This window comes from Cydia splendana, chromosome 25 (genome assembly GCF_910591565.1).
Source record: "Cydia splendana chromosome 25, ilCydSple1.2, whole genome shotgun sequence".
NCBI lineage: Eukaryota > Metazoa > Arthropoda > Insecta > Lepidoptera > Tortricidae > Cydia > Cydia splendana.
In genome coordinates this window covers 1,851,064-1,871,877 of record NC_085984.1, presented here as the reverse complement: position 1 = coordinate 1,871,877, position 20,814 = coordinate 1,851,064, and the positions used below count along the sequence as shown (strand labels likewise).

Below are 20,814 nucleotides of genomic sequence, written 5' to 3'. Positions count from 1 at the left end.
GATGAAAAGAATATTCGTACTGTATGTAATAACATTACATTCAGTTATCGTGCATTTCGCACGTACTGGTCCGTACATGTATTGGCGCGAGCGAAACGCACGATAACTAAATAACATGATCTAGTGATCCAAAGGACTCGAGCCTTTTTAGCTCTTTTTTTAGGGCTCGCCTCATCTCTTGACGCCTAAAAGGCTAAAAGCCTATTTAGCTCTTTAGCCCCCGAGCCTACTTCTATTTAACTCTTGGGGCTTAATAATGTTATTAGCCCCAAGAGTCTAGGATCTTAAACAGAACTAGGCTCGGGGGCTAAAGATCTAAATAGGCTTTTTTTAGGGGCTTAATAAGGTTATTAGCCCCAAGAGTCTAGGCTCTTAAATAGAACTAGGCTCGGGGGCTAAAGAGCTAAATAGCCTTTTAGCCTTTTAGGCGTCAAGAGATGAGGCGAGCCCTAAAAAAAGAGCTCCAAAGGCTCGAGTCTTTTGGATCATGTCATGATCCAAATATCATTCTGATGTCAGTGTACGTTCGAATTTACCTGTATTTTTTATTTATTTAATATATATAAAGCTACTGTTACACATCCTGATTACTAGCACGAAAGCATGCCACTATTGAGCAATTGCTACTTAGTAGTATGTGTGTCGAAACATTGCTAATAATGAGCATGCTCATTTTGAGTTTGCTCGAAAATCAACGGTCGTGCGATTTTTGGTCATGCTACCTGCAGCGCGGGTGGAGGGGGGCGTGCTTTTAGCGCGTGTGAACAGGTTTGCTTATTGAGCATGCTAGTATCGATCAGTCGTTCGCAACAGGTGCGCGTGCACAATTTCACGCAAATCCAAATAGCACCCGCAAATAGTTTTTATTAACCCGCAGCATCTTCTACTCGCATTTCTGTAAGCAATTGAGCACTTGCTCCAAAGTCCTGTCTTCTAGATATCCGATCACGGACCCAAATCTTTCTTTTCTTCTTTTGTCGACCTGATACAAGCTTCTGGATGCATTGCATCGCCAGCAAAAGGATGCTCTTCTTCAGCTCCATACGGATAGCTGTTTGATTGTCCATGGCTTTGTTTGAACAGGCAGAGAGCGAGAGAGCACGCTATAAAATGGCATGTGTATTGGAGTGTTTGCTTTGAGCATGCTTATTCAGGAGCATACTTAAAACTAGCATGCCTATTGCTAGCAAATGTAAACTGCTCATAAGCATGCTCGTATTGAGCATACTCAATAGCACGCTTTTTAGCATGCAATTTTAGAGCGTATGTAACAGTAGCTTAATATTGTAAAATTAAATAAACATTACAATTATTTCTCTACAGGATGGTGATCCAGAAGTGTTTCTTGTGGACACGGGGGAATTCCAACCAGCTACCCAAAGTCGGCTGTACCCGCTCGCCCCGCAGTTCGCAACCACCCCGCCTTTGGCTCATCTATGTTATTTAGCTGACGTAAGTAGTTCATACTTTTTCCTACAAAGGGTCTCGTAATGTCTGCCTACAGAGTAGTGCATGATTGTTATCCATCGTATTTTCTCGGAAACGTTCGTATTTGTCATGCTACTTCAGTCAAACTCAGTACTTATTGTACCGAGACTGACTGAAATAGCAAAACACGTTCGTACGTTTCCGTAAAAATACGACGGAATATATTTATGCACTACATCTGTACATACTATACTATACACTCCTACCTAAACAAAAAAACGGCCAAGTGCGAGTCGGACTCGCGTTCCAAGGGTTCCGTACATTAAGTCTGACTCACGCTTAACTGCACTTTCCTAATAGGTTTGCCTTTCATCTATAGGTAAAGAACTATATTGTGTATTTTTTCAAAATTTTTGACCCAGTAGTTTCGGAGTTGAAGGGGGTGGTAATATGTATATTTGAAATTCTCAAAATGAGCTCTTTCATTTGATATAATATATAACACGATATAGTTTGAAAAGCTTTATTTTTTATCTTTCTCATTTACCCCCCAAAAGTAGCCCCCATGTCTAAAATTAATTTGTTTACGTTACATGTCCGTCCTTGGGTCACTAATTTACACATGTATACCAAATTTCAACTTAATTGGTCCTGTAGTTCCGAGAAAATAGGCTGTGACAGACGGACAGACAGACAGACAAACAGACGCACGAGTGATCCTATAAGTGTTCCGTTTTTTCCTTTTGAGGTACGGAACCCTAAAAAGTAATTTTACACGTTTTGAAGTTATTTAATGTTCTATTTATCTTTAGGTAGATCAGACGGACGATAAAAACTTAGAAGACAGACGAACAGAATTTCTGCAACAATACTTGGGGCAAAGATGCAAAATAAAACTTGTGGAAGACTTAAATGATGACGGGTAAGACAATTTTAAATTACCTCTTAGGGCTCATTTAGACGATGCGAGAACTCGCATGCGAGTTTTATTACATTGCGATCGGTCAGTTAAATTGGACGTAACCAACAGTCCGCAATGTAACTAAAATCGCATGCGAGTTTGCGCGGCGTCTAAATCAGCCCTCACTATTTTATATTTCACTAGCGACCCGTCCCGACTTCGCACGGGTAAACCTACAAATTATACACCTAAACCTTCATCTAGAATCACTCTATCGATAGGTGAAAACTCTGAAAACCGCATGAAAATCCGTTCAGGCGGTCTAGCCAAGGTGACGATCGCTTGCGCTTCGCCATCGAATCGCTTTATGTCTCTTGGCATCAAGATAGACTATTAGGTGTATATAGAGGGAAACATCTGAAAACCGGAAATTATTGATATTTCGATGGAAAAAAAATAATTAATACTTATAGACCAAAAACCTAACCCACTTCTAGATCACTTAGAAACTAGATATTTGGCATGAAGGTAGACTATTAGGCGTATACAAAAGAAAAAATCGGAAAACTGAAACTTTTTGAGAATTAACCGCGCGTAGCGGGGGTCTTGGATTTGTCTTGGCTAGTTTTTACCAACAAACCAAATTTTAGAAAAGTAACGTACCTAGTCAAATATAATAAATAACCTATATTTACGTAAAAACTAGCCAAGAAAAATCCTTTATAATTTCAGGATTTTCTAAGCAGCACAGAACTTGGCACCCATATAGATCTCAATTCTTTTGTCGGCGAGTCAACGACGACACATATTCTTAATATTGAACTTGGCTCTCATTTCACATTTATGTTTTTGTTAGGATATGGATTTTTTTTAATGTGGGGTACAAAAACATGGATTAATAATTATCTTAATTTCAGTTCGTTGCAGTCTCTGGGTGTTTACGTGTTCTTAGACGATGGCACTACTCTCAATGAGCGAATGCAAGCACTTGATTCAAGTAAGTTGTACACTTCGAGCAACACCGGCTTCCGACACATCGGAAGGGAGGGGCCCAAGCGATATCTCACCGTACAAATCTTTCTGCCATTTTTCGCGGGGGGAAAGGTGCACACAGTCGCACTTCTCACACACTTACATACAAAATCCAATTTGTAATGACGACACAAATACATAGAAAATGACACACGTCAAAGACAAATCTTACAAACCTTGATCTCTTTTTGTGTACGGACGAGTGACAAGTGTCACAACACGCACACTAACACATTTTCGTTGAAGTATGTTATTTATTGTATTCTGAGAGATGAGAAGTCGGATTTGTCGCTCGACCGATCCGCAATTTGTACTGAGCGAGCAAAATCGATAAATCCAACAATTACATGAGACTAAAATATAATAATTGTGTTTGAATATAATTAAACGTATGATATGTAAAAGAAATATTACATGTGAAATGTAACACTTTCTTTTTGTAAATTTGATTTCCCCGACCTCTTTTTATAACAAAAAACCGAGCAAACAGGCATTTTTGTGCAGCAGTGTTCACGCGCGCGTCTGGACTCGGTCTAGTGAAAAATCCAAGTGCAACTAGTTTTATTACCCGCGCTAGATTAGATTGACGCGCTAATCTTGTACCTCGGCAGAGGGGAAATAGTGCGAATGCCGCCTCCCTTCCGTGTTGCTCGAATAAGGTTGTACAAGTACTAAACACCACATATGTGTCGCTCAACTTCAAACTCGGATATATCCATTTGGCCCTTTTAGGGAATACCTACCCTATTATTACCTTATCTTTATACCAAAATCGCGAAATCTGACATTTGGTTTTTTTTTACAAGCAACAACAAGTTTTTTTTACAGTACATATGGTCCTATTTTCGCGCACTAGTGCGTAAAATAGCACTTTTCGTGCCATGTCAAAAGTTTAAAGGGACATATGTAATGTAAAACGTTGTACAATACACGTGTGCGAATAGGTAATTCGCATTTCCTCTTTTCCGCACTTGTATCGTAAATAACTATTTTGGATTTACCCGAGTTTGAAGTTAAACGACTCATATTACCTTAACCTGCCTCAACTGTGCTAAAATATTCGTGTTATTTGTGTACATGTAAAATAAATGTTTTTAGACGATCCGGAATTGAACAATAACTGTAAAACCAGTATTGACAATGAAAGCATATGTTCTTTGACTGAAATAAGTAAAATAAATGGCCCCACACAGAATGATAAAATCAGACCTGTTGAAAACGAAAGTATAAATATACTTAACAAATCTAATGAAAATATTGGTAAAGATATAAGTTCTGATGAAAATAAAATAATGTTAGATGAAATAAATACATCTGATGAAGAAATTGATGAATACACAAATTCTGAAGAAAATAAAATAGAGACGGATGAAATTAATGATAAAAGAGGCAATGGAATGGACCTTAGATCTGATGAGGGAAGGGTCGAAGAATTGAAGGCGATAGAAAATATAAATTTGGATGAAACGAAATATATAGAATATGAGAATGCGGTTGAAGCTGTCACGGTAAGTTATTAATGCACAGATGTAGTAGATATGAGCGCCGCGCCGGCGCGCCGCCGCCGCCGACAAAATTTTCGCGCCGCCGCCGCCGACGCTGCGCTATCGGCGTGGCATCGGCGTGACCTTGTTAGATAGTACTCCTTTCAGAATCAGAAATATATATTTTATTTAGTTTAGATCTTTAACAGCGCCAGTCTGAATAGCTTATAGACATTCAAAAGGTATTGTAAGTTGTAACTTATTGTATAATAAATAACTAAATAAATAATTATAGGTCCATATAATTAAAAAAAATTGATGGTAAATTCAAACTTTTCTGTTTGGTAACCGCGCTAGTACTGTTAGGGCAACGAAATGACTAATTTTGCCAGCTGGCTAGCTCATCCGTCATCATCTCGGCCATAAGACGTCCACTGCTGAACATAGGCCTCCCCCTTGGACCTCCATACGTACCGGTTGGAAGCGACCCGCATCCAGCGTCTTCCGGCGACATTAATACGGTCGTCTGTCCATCTTGTGGGTGGACGTCCTACGCTGCGCTTGCTAGTCCGTGGTCTCCACTCGAGTACTTTTCGACACCATCGGCCATCTTCTCTGCGTGCTCATCCGTCATTCACCGCAAATTTAATCATTGCAAGCATGGATTGAATGTCTTTAAAAGGGGTTAATTTCAGATATTAAGTGTTTTCACGCCCAAAGGTCCGGCCGTTGGCTTCGCACGGAATCACGGAAGGGCCTCGGAAACGGAATCTGGTCTCATATAAGCTTGGCCATTGTTCAAATTTCAAGCTTTGCTTTCTCGCAGCCCAATCTTTGGCCTCGCATCGCTCGCATAGAAGTAAAACGCTATCTGAACCTCCAAGTTTTCGGCCCTGTTTGGAGCCTAACTTTCGGCCTCACTTTTAAAATAAATGCTTGGTCATTAGATCTTCTCCGATCTTAGCTTCACTGCAGCACGGCCTTTAACCTCGCACCAATGCACCTGCAGGAAAGCTCCAGGTCTTTAACACTATGGCCTCGGTCTTTATCGGCCTTCGGACTTGCTTACACTGGACCTATAGTTCAATTCCAAGCTCTGCTCTCTTGCAGCTTGGCCTTCGGCCTCGCACAGAGGCGCGCCGTAATCGGCGCTCCGGGCATTCGGCCGTCAGCCAAGCTCACACTTGGCATTACCTGCAGCTTCTGGCCTCGCATGGGAAGGCGTCGGAAACAGGTCTTCGGTGTTAGCTGGAGCTTGGCCCTGGACCTCACTTTTTGACATAAATCTGTTTTTTGGGTCGTAATTGGTTAATGACGGAGCTTGATTTTCCTCACTTCGTCTCTTTGGACTGTCGACCAGACGTTTCCCTGATACAGTCAATCCGCTACTTTTTACTAAGCACAAAAGATAAGGGCCTCGCAAAGATCTTCCGGCCAGGGCCTCGCCAAGATTAAGACCGCCTCTGATGCCGCGCGATACTGTTCATACTTTATAAAACTTTTTTCGTGCCTTTATTGAATAAATTTTGCTTGAAATTGAAAAATGCACTTATTTTATAACTTCCTTACAGCAAAAACATGTTAACGGGTAAAATTTTGGTTTGAATTCGTTTTTCATTAATCAAAGGTGTTTCAAGGCCACGCCGCCGATTCGCCGCCGCCGCCGACCGATTTTGACCGGCGCGCCGCCGCCGGCTAAATGCCTATCGGCGCTCATATCTAAGATGTAGTGCATAATTATTTTACATCGTATTTTCACGGAAACTTACGAACGCCTTGCTATTTCATTCAGTCTCGGTACAAAAAGTACTGAGGTTGACTGAACTGGCATGACGAAATTCGAAAGTTTCCGAGAAAATACGATGGAAAACAATTACCTATACACTACATGTGTACAATGTTTCCACCAAGGCTCGGAACCGGTTTTTTCTTCATACAAAAAATACCGGTATTATTACGTTATTTTTCGTTCTTTGGTTTACTATTCAATTTTGAATGGGACAATCTAATAATACGAAGTTGTTAACTAAATACATGATTCAGTCCTTCGTAAAGAGCATAAAATAATTTAAAATATTGGGCTACTTCGGGTTTTACAAAAAAACCGGTTCCGAGCCCTGGTTTAAACCCTTAGCCAAGGAAATTATTTTTTCTGCCCTCCGGCCGGTAAACGTCATCTCTCGGCCCGGCTTCGCTAAACGAAGTTACCGCTTTCCTGCTCCGTCATGCGGAAAAATAATATTTAAACTTCGGACTGTACATACGGGTTGCTAGTTTCTAATATGATGTAGGTACATATGTAGTGCATAATTGTTTCCATCGTATTCTCTCGGAAACGTTCGTATTTGTCATGCTAGTTCAGTCAACGTCAATACTTTTTGTGCCGAGACTGACTGAAATAGCAAGACACGTTCGTAAGTTTCCGTGAAAATACAATGGATAATAATAAAGCACTAATAATAAGACATTTATGGCAAACTGCGTAGAAGGTTTAAAAAAAAATTAATAGTTATTACAATGTTATATTTAAAACTTTCGCGTTTTGAACACTTATTAACCCACATTTATCTATCGTGGGTCTATCGCGAATTTATTTAATTACCTTTATTTACCGACGTTTCGACACAGGTTTCACTGGTCGACGTGGTTAAGCCGCGGAAAAAAATTGGAAGTTTCATACATTTTGCTGGTCTGATGTTGAAATTTCCTATGGGAGAGTCAATTTTTTTTCCGCGTTTTCGGGGTTGGTCCCATAGTAAAAGTTGCTCAGTATGACCTAAACATTAATGGGTCTCTTTCTTTGCCTTTCCTTCTGATACATACTGTATATTACAATGTTGTTTGTACATTTGCAGGGTTATAATAACAGGGATGAAATGGACATCTGCAAGCATTACAAAGGGGGTGAGAGTTGCTTCAAGGGCGACCGATGCAACAAACGACATGTCAAAATACACCCAGGTACGTCACTTTTGGCATTTTTAGGGTTCCGTACCCGGACCCTATTACGAAGACTCCACTGTCCGTCTGTCTGTCACCAGGCTGTATCTCATGAACCGTGATAGCTAGACGGTTGAAATTTTTCACAAATTTTGACGACCGGTCTGGCCTAGCGGGTAGTGACCCTGTCTGCGAAGCCGATGGTCCTGGGTTCGAATCCTGCTAAGGGCATTTATTTGTGTGATGAACACAGATATTTGTTCCTGAGTCATGGATATAGTAGGGTTGTCACAGACTTTGAGGCCGCGTACTAATTTAATAAGACACACAAACCCTGTAAGTAGTACCGAGCTACTAACAATGGCGATGTATGCAGCTCGGGTGCGCGCAACCCACACGATTGCCATGTCTAGACTCCGTCGAATGACGGTATAGTTTACATACTGTGACACAAGATTTACCTGTCCACAGACGGCTGGACGCTGGACCGCGTGTCCGTACATGTCAAGTGTCCGTCCCCGCCCCTCCCCCCGCCGGGCACGTGGCACAAGGTCAAGGTCACGCACGTGGATGACACGTGTCAGTTGTACGTGCACTTTGAAGGCCCAGGTAAGCCATGTTACATGTAAAATATCGCTGTGTCCTTCCCAAGGCAAGGTCACACAAACTAGGTGAAGATTCCGCATAAAGATGACACTGGTTGTGTCTACGTTCACTGTGAAAGGCCCAGGTTAGTTAGGGTAACTACCAAGTGTCCGTCCCCGCCCCTCCCCCCGCCGGGCACGTGGCACAAGGTCAAGGTCATGCACGTAGATGACACGTGTCAGTTGTACGTGCACTTTGAAGGACCAGATGTGTGTATCAGCGTTATCACATTGCCCGATCCGATATTGGATGTCGGATGAAAGTAAAATGTGAGACAAATGTGTCTTTAAGTATTCATTTAATAAATATTTATTACTAAAAAACGATAGATAACGCAAAAAAGGCCCGGGTTAATTTCGTGTAAAATTAATATTAATTATAATAATAGTTTAGCCGATATAGGATGGCTAAAAATAACTGCATTTCCAGGGAGGTTTTGGGATTATGCTGAGCAACTTTTACTATGGGACCAACCCTGAAATTTTCATACATTTTGGCTGGTCCATTTTGTATGAGAGGGTAAATTTTATTTTCGTGATTTCGAGGTTGGTCCCATAGTAAAACTTGCTCAGTATATTAGTATAATCCCAAAACCTCGCTGGCAACGGGAACGCAGTTATTTTTTAGCCACCGTGTATACGTCCCACTACTGGGCACAGCTAGGCCACCTCTCAAACACGAGAGGGTTTGAGCTATAGTCACCATGCTGGCCCAATGCGGGTTGGGGACTTCACATACACTTTGAAATTCTTTCCGGATGTATACAGGTTTCCTCACGATGTTTTCCTTCACCGAAAAGCTAGTGATAAATATCAAATGATATTCCGTACATAAGTTCCGAAAAACTCATTGGCAGAGACCCTTACATTCCACGACTCTTCTCTTTCCGCACAGACTCTACGAGCCAGGATTTGAACCCGCGACCCCCGGATTCAAAGTCGGACGTCAGAACCACTCGGCCACCACCGCTTCCTAATATTAATTATTTCAAATTATTTAATTACAGAGGAGCCTATGTCTCTAGCCGACCTCGTGGATGAAATGACGCTCGCCGCCGAGAATTCCGGACCTTTAAAGGTATTTTTGTAAATTTACCTTTTGCAAGCATTTATTTAACCTGGTATGTTTATTATGTTTGTAATTGTAGGTATATGTATTCATATATATGGTACAAAAACAAGTCAAAAAACAATAAATAAAAGTAACTTAAAATTACAATTAAACTAAATACAAACTATTCTAAAATAAAATAAAACTAAACTAAATCTAATAAAGGCCCCTGTGGCAAGGTCCCCAAGATGCTGGCTGCGTTACCCCGGGCCCCGCTGAACTGCCAGACTGAAGCGTAGAGCGAGGTAACTGCCAGCTCTTGGGTCCCCAGTTGCGTCCCTGAGTCTCTTTGAAAGGTCTCCAAAGAGACTCAGGGCGCCAGGACCCCACGGACCCAGGGTCTCATTGTAGGTTATGTTTGTATGTTCGGGTCAAATCTTGCTTGTCAAATGGTCACTGTGGATTTCACGCCACTAATTTCGTAATGTAAATGATAATTTCCTATTATAGTTAGTGCCGGCGCCTGGCGAGTTGGTGTCGGCGCCGTATGAAGGCAGCCACTACCGCGCGCGAGTCATCGCGACACACGACCAAATAGAGGTAATATCAACGAATTATTCATTTACTGTTTCAAATATTAATGCACCTACAAATGAGCAGTAAGAGCCCTTTTATCGTCGGATGACAAGCAAAAGTCACTAACTAACACCATTGAAATTATAGGACAATAAACCGTGTTACAAGAGTAATAAAGTGCATTGTTACTTTAATTTTTTGATAGTACTTAGTGACTTTTGCTTGTCACCCGACGATATGACAACCATACGAGTTTACAATAACCTATAAAGAGATAACGAAAGAGGAAAAATATTGTAAATTTGTTAATAATTTGAAAAAAATATTTAATTGATAACTGTTTTTATTCCATAGAAGATTATTTTAACTTATATAAATATCAAAAATAGTTCTATTATTTATTCTTGTGTGTGTTTTAGTTATTGTTTTGCAATACCCTAACAGGGTCTCATGTTGCGCCTTAATTCTGTAAATGTCACCTTAACAGGGTCTCATGTTGCGCCTTAATTCTGTAAATGTCACCTTAACAGGGTCTCATGTTGCGCCTTAATTCTGTAAATGTCACCTGTATTTATTTGTACCAACATGAACGCAGTAAAGATATGATCATGATTAAATTTCGAAGTTTATCTAACAACATTTTTCTCTCATGTACTCAAAGGTTAGCCGGAAGAGATCCCTTATAGGCCTTAGTTCGGCTCTGTACCTCAATTTGTATATTTTAATTACAGGTATTTTACATAGACTACGGTAACACGGCGACCGTGTCTACCTCGGATCTCCGGCCGCTCGAGCCGCGCTGGCTGGCGCTGCCGGCGCGCGCTGTGCCGTGCCGGCTTGCTGGCGTGTCCGGCGTGTCCGGGGTGTCCGTGTCCGTGTCCGGGGCCGACGTGTCCGAGACGCTTAGGGACTTAGCATTGAACAGGACAATGCAGGCACAAATCATGTTAGTATACCTTTTGTAATCATCAAAATAGTTCCTAAGTCATATCTGGTTCGAAGGACACTTACATCTAGGTAAGACTTAAGGCCTGCGCAAACCGGCGGTGCGCAGGCCTTTATACTTTCCCCAAAACTAAGTGGCGAGTCAGGCCATAATGCTATCTCCTTTACCCTTGTTAACACCAACCAAGAGTGAAAGAGATGGCATTATGACCTGACTCGGCACCAGCGAGACACTCGCGTTGGACAGAATCATGGAGGCACTTAATGCCTTTGAATTAGTATCAAAAAACCGGAGAAGTGCGAGTCGGACTCGCCCACCGAGGGTTCCGTACTTTTTAGTATTTGTTGTTATAGCGGCAACAGAAATACATCATCTGTGAAAATTTCAACTGTCTAGCTATCACGGTTCATGAGATACAGCCTGGTGACAGACGGACGGACGGACAGCGGAGTCTTAGTAATAGGGTCCGTTTTACCCTTTGGGCACGGAACCCTAAAAATCGTGTTATCAAACATTTTTTACTTTTTTTTTGACAGCGCTCGAGGCCTCGACGAAGTGACAGTGAAAGTGATCGACGCCGACGGGTTCGACGTCGGCGAGCAACTGGCCGTGTTCGCCGACATCACCCTACAGCCTTACGACGTAGAACACGACGAGCAACGTTGCGTGCTCGTGCCGGCTTAGCCGAACATATGAGGTTAGCTTTATATTACTTATACATATATACAACTGCGGGCTCAGCACGGTTCCATTTTTATCGACTATCACTATGCGCGACCCTTTCGCACTTACATACTTGTTAGAACGTGACAGGCATGGTGACAAGGGATAAAAACGCGACCGTGCTAAGCCGCCTGGCCGTGTTCGCCGACATCACCCTACAGCCTTATGACGTAGAACACGACGAGCAACGTTGCGTGCTCGTGCCGGCTTAGCCGAACATATGAGGCTAGCTTTATATTACTTATATCAAAAAGAATAGATAGTATAGAGGGGTCTCCTGTCATTGTAAATTTTGTAGTCACTGTAAATTTACTGCCATCTATCGACACACGACTAAAACTCAAAATGAAAACGTATAAAGTTATCAAAAAATGTATATATATGGATAAATGATTTTATTATTTTTATATCATTTTGATCTATGTGTTAAAATTGTTAAATATGAAACGGTGTCGTCACGCCATCTAGCCGAGGATAGCCTAAAGGTGTGTGCGGCATCTATTCGAGAATGACTTTTACTTGAATTCCGAGGCACGTTTTTTCCTTAGACTTTATTCGTCTTATACGAAGTTACATATGTCTTTGCTACGGCTAAGGTGACGCAACGATCCAAAGGACTCACCTGGCTTCGATACCAGATCACGCCATGTTTCTTGCGATCTTGCGATAGCTCTCGCCATCGGGCGTCTCCCATTTTGTTGTCCCAAGTACGCTCGTCTCCCATTCTATAACTTTGTATTTTTGGCTCATCTCGGCAGCCCTTTCCCTGGACGAATGACAATGTTTGCCGAAGCCATGAACAATAAAATACAAATTATTTACACGATAATCATACGATAATATTAATTTGATTGATATGTCATAAATGGCATAATTCACTCGTATGGGCTATGGACTAAGGTTGAGGTTGGCAGCACTTTTTATTTTACTTCGTGTAAAAAAACTCAGAAATACCTGTATACCAACATGACAAACATAATTTAGGCTACTTTAACTTACGGATTATTTGGTCTAATCTGTAGCACCGCCAAACGAAAGCAACTGAGAGTTGCCGAGAAATGGTCGAAGTCGTAAAATGAAGATTGTTATGAAAATTTATTTTCCTTATTGTAAATTAAATACGCATCGAAAGCGATAGTTTTTATGTTCTAGTTTTATTCTCATATGTAGATAATAGATTTAAACAGTTTTTTCTTATCATACGTGCGTTGTATTCGAGATACGTGTCAAAAACTTTTTTAGAAATTTGTAAAGTTGCCATCTCTCTTCTTCGCTCGTTTTTTTTATCCCGTTCTGGTTTTTCAATTTTATATATATGATATATACAACTGGCCGTGTTCGCCGACATCACCCTACAGCCTTACAACGTAGAACACGACGAGCAACGTTGCGTGCTCGTGCCGGCTTAGCCGAACATTTGAGGTTAGCTTTATATTACTTACACACGATGATTTTTAGGGTTCCGTACCCAAAGGGTAAAACGGGACCCTATTACTAAGACTTCGCTGTCCGTCCGTCCGTCCGTCCGTCCGTCCGTCCGTCCGTCCGTCTGTCACCAGGCTCTATCTCACGAACCGTCATAGCTAGACAGTTGAAATTTTCACAGATGATGTATTTCTGTTGCCGCTATAACAACAAATACTAAAAACAGAATAAAATAAAGATTTAAATGGGGCTCCCATACAACAAACGTGATTTTTGACCAAAGTTAAGCAACGTCGGGAGTGGTCAGTACTTGGATGGGTGATCGTTTTTTTTTTGCTTTTTTTTTTGTTTTTTTTTTATATGGTACGGAACCCTTCGTGCGCGAGTCCGACTCGCACTTGCCCGATTTTAATCGGTGATCAGGAGTAGAAAAATATTAATATCTAGCCCAAATTAAACTTATTAGGCTAGGTCTCACGCAATTATCTCATTGTTTAATTAATTAAAAGTTAAAACATTATTAAAACTAATAACCACTAAATACATGATTATCCTACATGAAGTAACCACGATACGTCAAGTGCCATCGATGTGGCGGGAAATTTGACGGATCTGTGACGTTATTTATGCATATGATAATGACAATGACAAGTTATTACTCATAAATTATCAACTGCCATAAATATTGTAAGGAGTACTCATAGATACCGATTAGTAGAGTGACAAGGATTTTAGGGTAAAATTGATCTCCAAATTAAAATTAAGATAAAGCCTGACAACAGTTTATTTGACCCTCGCCATTTTGCGGATTTTCAATGGTACTAATTTCTTTTACTGGCAACAAGTACTGTTTGACAACGAACGTTGGATGTCATCGAATGTCACCGATGTAAACAAACGGAAAATATCTACGAATATATTCAAATATAAACGGTTTCATTACAAAAATGCCAAAAAAATTACCAAAGATGCGAAAAAAATTGTAGTGAATGCAATCAAATACATACAGCTTAAAAAATACGAAGGATTACATAGCATTCCAATAAACAATGTTTTGAAGTTGGTTGTTGACATGACCGGTATTGACATTTTATAGTGCGATTTTATTGAACTGGTTAGTTGTTTGGTTTAAACTTTAATATTTCATTTAAGGTTTATGTAGATCAACGATAAAAATCCTATAATCGAATTGGAGACTGAACGTTTTATAATCGAGGTTGGTGGTCCTGAAAGCGACACAACATCTGATGAAAATCAGACTTCGTCAGAGTCAGAAAACGAAGAATATATGTATAAATATTGAATATTTAGAATCAGATTTTGACGAATAGGTAAATTGAAAGAACCGAATTCTCTGTAAGCAATGTTTTGACATTATACGAGTATCAACATGAAGCCAATGCCCACTACCCCGACTATACATGACGTACGCACATTATTGTCATACGTAAGCTGTTTGCAGCGAATTACTATCTCAGGGTTAAATAAACTGTTGTCAGGCTTTAAATAAAAACTTTGTTTCCATGTAATTACGACTTCAACGTGATCTACATCAATTACTGAGTTATGTTCCTGATCACCGATTAAATATCATCGTGTATATGTCGCAGTCAAAAGTGTGAACTGGTCAAAAGAACTTTTAACCGACAAAAACAGGCAAAACTGCTTTTGACTGAGCATGTTGGTCAAAAGTAGTTTTACCTGAAAATCATTGGTTAATATAATAGTAATTGTGACTGTTACTATCAGTCAAAAGTACTCCCAGAAATAGGTAGGTTAGGGTTATTTTTTTTTGCTACGCCCTAAAAACGAAACTGTTCCCAGAGATAGGTAGGTTAGGGTTATTTTTTTTTTGCTACGCCCTAAAAACGAAACTGCTGCCAGAAATAGGTATGATTTTCAGGTAAAACTACTTTTGACCAACATGCTCAGTCAAAAGCAGTTTTGCCTGTTTTTGTCGGTTAAAAGTTCTTTTGACCAGTTCACACTTTTGACTGCAACATATACATCGTCGTCTGTGTAGACCTAGTGTTGGTCAGTGTAAAACTGTCTTATTTTTTCAACAAAAAATTCTTCTCGCTATGTTTTTGTGTATATAAATTTTAAGCAACGAATACTAGTAGGTACAATATCGTGTAATTTAAGCATGACGTTTTAAAATGAGAGTGTAAATAACTTCGATTGAGTGATATTTTATAACGCTATAATTTAAATTTATTAACAATTTTTTTTAGGTGCAGCCTTCGAGCAACACGGAAGGGAGGCGGCATTCGCACTATTTCCCCTCTGCCGAGGTACAAGATTAGCGCGTCAATCTAATCTAGCGCGGGTAATAAAACTAGTTGCACTTGGATTTTTCACTAGACCGAGTCCAGACGCGCGCGTGAACACTGCTGCACTAAAATGCCTGTTTGCTCGGTTTTTTGTTATAAAAAGAGGTCGGGGACATCATCAAATTTACAAAAAGAAAGTGTTACATTTCACATGTAATATTTTTTTTTACATATCATACGTTTAATTACATTCAAACACAATTATTATATTTTAGTCTCATGTAATTGTTGGATTTATCGATTTTGCTCGCTCAGTACAAATTGCGGATCGGTCGAGCGACAAATCCGACTTCTCATCTCTCAGAATACAATAACATACTTCAACGAAAATGTGTTAGTGTGCGTGTTGTGACACTTGTCACTCGTCCGCACACAGAAAGAGATCGAGGTTTGCAAGATTTGTCTTTGACGTGTGTCATTTTCAATGTATTTGTGTCGTCATTACAGATTGGATTTTGTATGTAAGTGTGTGAGAAGTGCGACTGTGTGCACCTTTCCCCCCGCGAAAAATGGCAGAAAGATTTGTACGGTGAGATATCGCTTGGGCCCCTCCCTTCCGATGTGTCGGAAGCCTGTGTTGCTCGAAGGGTGCAGCATATGGCCAAATGAGGGATAACAGGAATGCATCATCATCATCATCATATGGCCAACGAGATTGATTTGAAAACTGAAGATTTATTGTATTTTTAAGACAAACAAAATATTAATTAAGTGTTATGCCGGCTGTACACACTCGTCGAGTGAGAGCAATACGAGTGTGTACATATTGCTTCTTTCTCGTCTCGTCTCGCCCTTTTCCGATTGGGTCGGTTTTTTGCTGAGACTTGCCTGCTTTCGGGGGGATTTGCCGTCGAGAGGCTCTCGACGATTGTATACAGCCGGCATTAGTTTTAAAGTTATAATAAAAAACCAATAATTATTATTAGTTTTTAAGCAATAATGGTGAGTTTCTTGCGGCGTTTCTTCTCACCGAATATCAATTTCCGAAGCGCTGGTAGGCCGGACATGTAAAATAATTTAAATAAATTCTATACTTTTATAAAAAAATGTTTTATTTATATTCTTCTAAATACTACAAAAAAGAAGATAAAAAGAGTTAGTAAAGACTTAACTATTTTACCTATTATGTTATGTAATAGTCATTAACTCATTACCTATAGTAAAATTATTTATTAGTGCATACAAACTTGATATATATACCTAGAAAAAAAAGAACTTAAATAACTGGCAGCTTCCTCGCACAAAGAATAAGTATTGCGATACAGCGAGGAAATGCTGCCAGCATCTACGGCACCATTCCGCAGGGGGATAGTTTTTAATTATTTATTTTAAGATTAGTTTTATTTATTTTTAGATTTAGTTTTTAAGTTTTGTAGGTTAGTCATTACCTATACATTTTAATTTCTTGAACAGAAATAGGTTCATGATCAAAAGAAAACTAAAATTGAAAAAAGGTTTACTATTGAAAGCAGAAACTACCTACCTATTTCATTTAGTTGCCGACAAAGTGACACAATATTATTCGACTTAAACATTAATAACAAAAGTTTCATGAATAATATTACTTACAATATAACATATAAAACTTTCGTGTTTTGAACACATAGTTACATTTATTGACTTATCTATCGCGAAATTATTTTATTACCTTTTTTTACCGACGTTCGACACAGGTTTTACTGGTCGTGGTCGGTAAATAAATAAATAAAATAAATAAATATTATACTTAGGACATTCTTACACAGATTGACCAAGTCCCACAGTAAGCTCAAGAAGGCTTGTGTTGTGGGTACTCAGACAACGATATATATATGTTACTGTAAAAGCCCGAAGTACGGCAAAACCTAGGGTTTACCGGTAAATCCTAGTTTTTACCGATGCCGATCGGTAAAAGCCCGAAATGATAAATCTTACTAGTTTACTTCGGGCTTTTACCAACACCAATATGGTAAATCTTAAGTTTAACCACGGCGACCGGTAAAGTTTGAATCATGCACTGATTCTTGAGATTATTAGATGATAATTTTTAAGAAAAAAAAACCGACTTCTATGGCGCCCGATGAAAGATTATGGTAGATGGTGCACTATGTAGAAAAGGAGGTAAAACCACCCACTTTTCTAGTAGCATTTCGTTTCTGTAAGGCTCGCAGTTCTAACCTAACCTAACCCACTTTTGTTCGGTTCTGTGAGGATCGCAGTTCAAACCTAACCTAACCCACTTAACGGCGCATGCGGTGCGGTGTACGGGGGTTTGAGCGGGAGGGGTTGAGAATCAGTGCATGATTCAAACTTTACCGGTCGCCGTGGTAAGACCTAGGATTTACCATATCGGTGTTAGTAAAAGCCCGAAGTAAACTAGTAAGATTTAACATTCCGGGCTTTTACCGATCGTCATCGGTAAAACCTAGGTTTTACCGGTAAATCCTAGGTTTTGCCGAACTTCGGGCTTTTACGGTGACATATATAATATATAAATACATAGAAAACAACCATGACTCAGGAACAAATATCTATGTCATCACACAAACAAATGCCCTTACTGGGATTCGAACCCAGGACCATCGGCTTCACAGGGAGGGTCACTACCCACTAGGCCAGACCGGTCGTCAAATAAAGTTAATAAACAAATTCGCGATAAACCCGTCTATAAATGTGAGTTAATAAATATTACTCACATCGACTGGTTCACATAAGTCGGCGCTGTAAGTACAAGGATAAGAATCAAAATCGTCCTTGTACCCTTTAACATTCAAGGATTCCTTAACCTGACTGTTCAACTTCTCGTCCGGCCTATAGTGCGCGGAGCAGGCGGTGATGTTACGGATCTTGCCCTTTTCCACTACTATCAACCCGGCACCGGCCACAGCGTTCCCCGCAAGCAAACTAGACGTGTGAGTATGCCCCCTCTTGTGAAACTTCGAAACTAAAATCTGCCCGTCTGGACCCATCACGAAGATGGCCGCCTTCTGCGAATAACTCTCGTCGGCATCGCTAGTGTCTAAAAGAACCCCTTGAGAGTCATAAAGACTGCCATTCTTAACCGAAACTTCCCACTGAACCCTGCTGCAAACATCGTAGTACACCACAGTTGGCGGACACGTGAAAATACCGTCGTTGTAAATACATTTTTTCGCCTCCAACCGGTATTGGTTTTGTACACCAAACGTTCCGTACGTAAAGGAGATGCTTACCGCGTTTACATTTTCGCCAATCAGTTGTACAGTTTCTGAACTTGGGTTATTAGTATAGATTCCGTTTGAATTCTGCACTATGTATAATTTTCGGTTATAAAGGGCCATGCTTGTGTATCCTCCACCGGATAATCCAGTCGATTGATAATCCTGCTGATTAGAATCCATATTCAAGTAATGGATAGCACCAGCATATTTAAGTGCATACATTTTCTCCCCTAAATGTACCATTCCATAAACATCCGAATAGCCGTTTTCATAGAAAATGCTGCAATCCCTTTCTTCAGACAACCAACAACGATAAATACGTCCGGTATCCGACCCTGCATAAATGTACGAGTCGAACGCAGCAAAAGATAAAATGTCTCTTGGCACGTCAGCGAAATGCCAGCAGCTATGAGGTGAGTCCAGTTCGCATCGCAGGATTGTCCCATTGTTGAGCCCAGCGTAAAGGTAACCAGCAGCTACCGCTAGACCACTGATTTTAGTGCCTGCTTGGTTGAATTCGTAGCAGGAATATCTTCTCTGCCACAGACAGCGCAACATTGTCCCTGATGCCAGCGACGCGTAAAGATATTCCCCGTGTACCACGGTGGAAGTAACTTCCGAGTGGCAAGGACTCGTATGGAAGACTTCACACGAGTTTGGTTTATCGATCGGGCATCGAGTTATACTCCCGTTGTTATTACCAATAATCATGAAGGGCGGCATGTAGGGGACTTCTTTGGTGATCTTCTGCGATATAACTGTTTCTGTCACTTTGACTTTGCTGAAGGCGGAGTCTTGGTTCGCGGTGTCCATGACGGCCGCTGCTGGACACCCGATGATCGCGAACGCGAACAGCGCCAGGGAAAACATGAGAAGCATGGCTTTAGCTCGATAACTTGTGATTGAGCTCGTTTTAGGCTGAGTTTTATTATTACGCGGGAAAGGGGAAAGGTGTGAAAACCGACTACACAAGCACCTCCAACTGAAAACTCTAAGAGAATGCGATTTGTTCGAGGCGTTCGAGCGCAGAACTCGGCATAATACCTATGGGTTTTTGCGGACTCTTCCAATGGCCCCCGGCCCCGTGTTTAATAGACTCTATTACTATGCCATAAAGTGCTTAATGCAAAACGCGGTTTTACAGATAAGAGTGATAGGAGAGACCAATAGGTTATCACGGTACCCAACCCCCAGGGAAATTATTTACGTACCATCACAACTACGAGTCGACGACGCAGAGATGTGCATGTCGTGTCGTTGCTGTTCAATATACTCTTCAACCCCCGTTCCCCATCTTACCTAACGGAAAGATTTAACTATCTGGCTGAAGGAAGTGATCACCGTTTACGATCTAGCTGTAATCTCACGCTTACTATTCCGCCTAATAAGACGCGAACATATGCAAATTCTTTTACGGTGCGCGCTGTGAAGTTGTGGAACGAGTTGCCCCTGTCGCTCAGGCGGTCCCAGTCTGTGGCGTCACTCAAGGCTAATCTGAAGAAGCTTTGGCTTTCCAATCAGCGTGATCTGGTTAAGTACTAAACCTTTATTTCTACTTTAAACTTGTAAATATATATATATTTTATTGTATGTATGTATGCTAGTATGTATTTTATGTATTTTTATTCTATAATATTATTTATGTATTTTATGAGTTGACAATACGTTAGTTTACTTTTTCTAAATATTACTGTACATCCCGTAAGTTTGTCTATCTGACCTGACTGGAGTTTTCCTCTCATCTAATCGAAGGTTAGCTGGAAGAGATCCCTTATAGGGATAAGTTCGCCTTTGTACTTCCATTACTGTAATTTATTTTTGTAAACCTGTGTTGTGTACAATAAAGTGATTACTACTACTACTACTACTACTACGAGTATTAGTCATGTAAGAGCGCTGTTACACTGGCGAATCGCGAGCGAGTTGAAACGTGGGGCAGTTAGTGTAGCACTTTTACCCTATTGTAGAGTTAGACCATGTCTGCAGCGATTTTGATAGCCCACGCAGTGCAAATGTTATTTATACGTCATAATTTTATAGAAGTTAGACGTTTAAAATAGCGCTGTAACAGCATGGGCTATCAAAATCGCTGCAGACTTTTCTTGATCATCTGTGACAATAGTTCTGGCGCAGGTCAGGGCTCGGTGCATTA

The 20,814-nt window shown here is 40.5% G+C and overlaps 2 protein-coding genes across 2 annotated transcripts in view; one reads left to right on the top strand and one right to left on the bottom strand.

Annotated features, from left to right (window-relative positions):
- LOC134802728 (uncharacterized) overlaps positions 1 to 16,530 on the top strand; it is a 40,969-nt gene extending 24,439 nt beyond the window's left edge. The window contains exons 7-17 of the mRNA XM_063775390.1: positions 1,324 to 1,452; positions 2,241 to 2,350; positions 3,247 to 3,326; positions 4,460 to 4,869; positions 7,701 to 7,806; positions 8,257 to 8,394; positions 9,437 to 9,507; positions 9,991 to 10,080; positions 10,788 to 11,002; positions 11,539 to 11,699; positions 15,385 to 16,530. Coding sequence (XP_063631460.1) covers positions 1,324 to 1,452; positions 2,241 to 2,350; positions 3,247 to 3,326; positions 4,460 to 4,869; positions 7,701 to 7,806; positions 8,257 to 8,394; positions 9,437 to 9,507; positions 9,991 to 10,080; positions 10,788 to 11,002; positions 11,539 to 11,686 — 1,497 coding nt within the window. The 3' untranslated portion in view covers positions 11,687 to 11,699; positions 15,385 to 16,530. The remainder of the gene's footprint in view (positions 1 to 1,323; positions 1,453 to 2,240; positions 2,351 to 3,246; positions 3,327 to 4,459; positions 4,870 to 7,700; positions 7,807 to 8,256; positions 8,395 to 9,436; positions 9,508 to 9,990; positions 10,081 to 10,787; positions 11,003 to 11,538; positions 11,700 to 15,384) is intronic.
- Positions 1 to 20,814, bottom strand: part of LOC134802752 (origin recognition complex subunit 4) — a 239,566-nt gene that overhangs the window by 79,229 nt on the left and 139,523 nt on the right. The window lies entirely within an intron of this gene.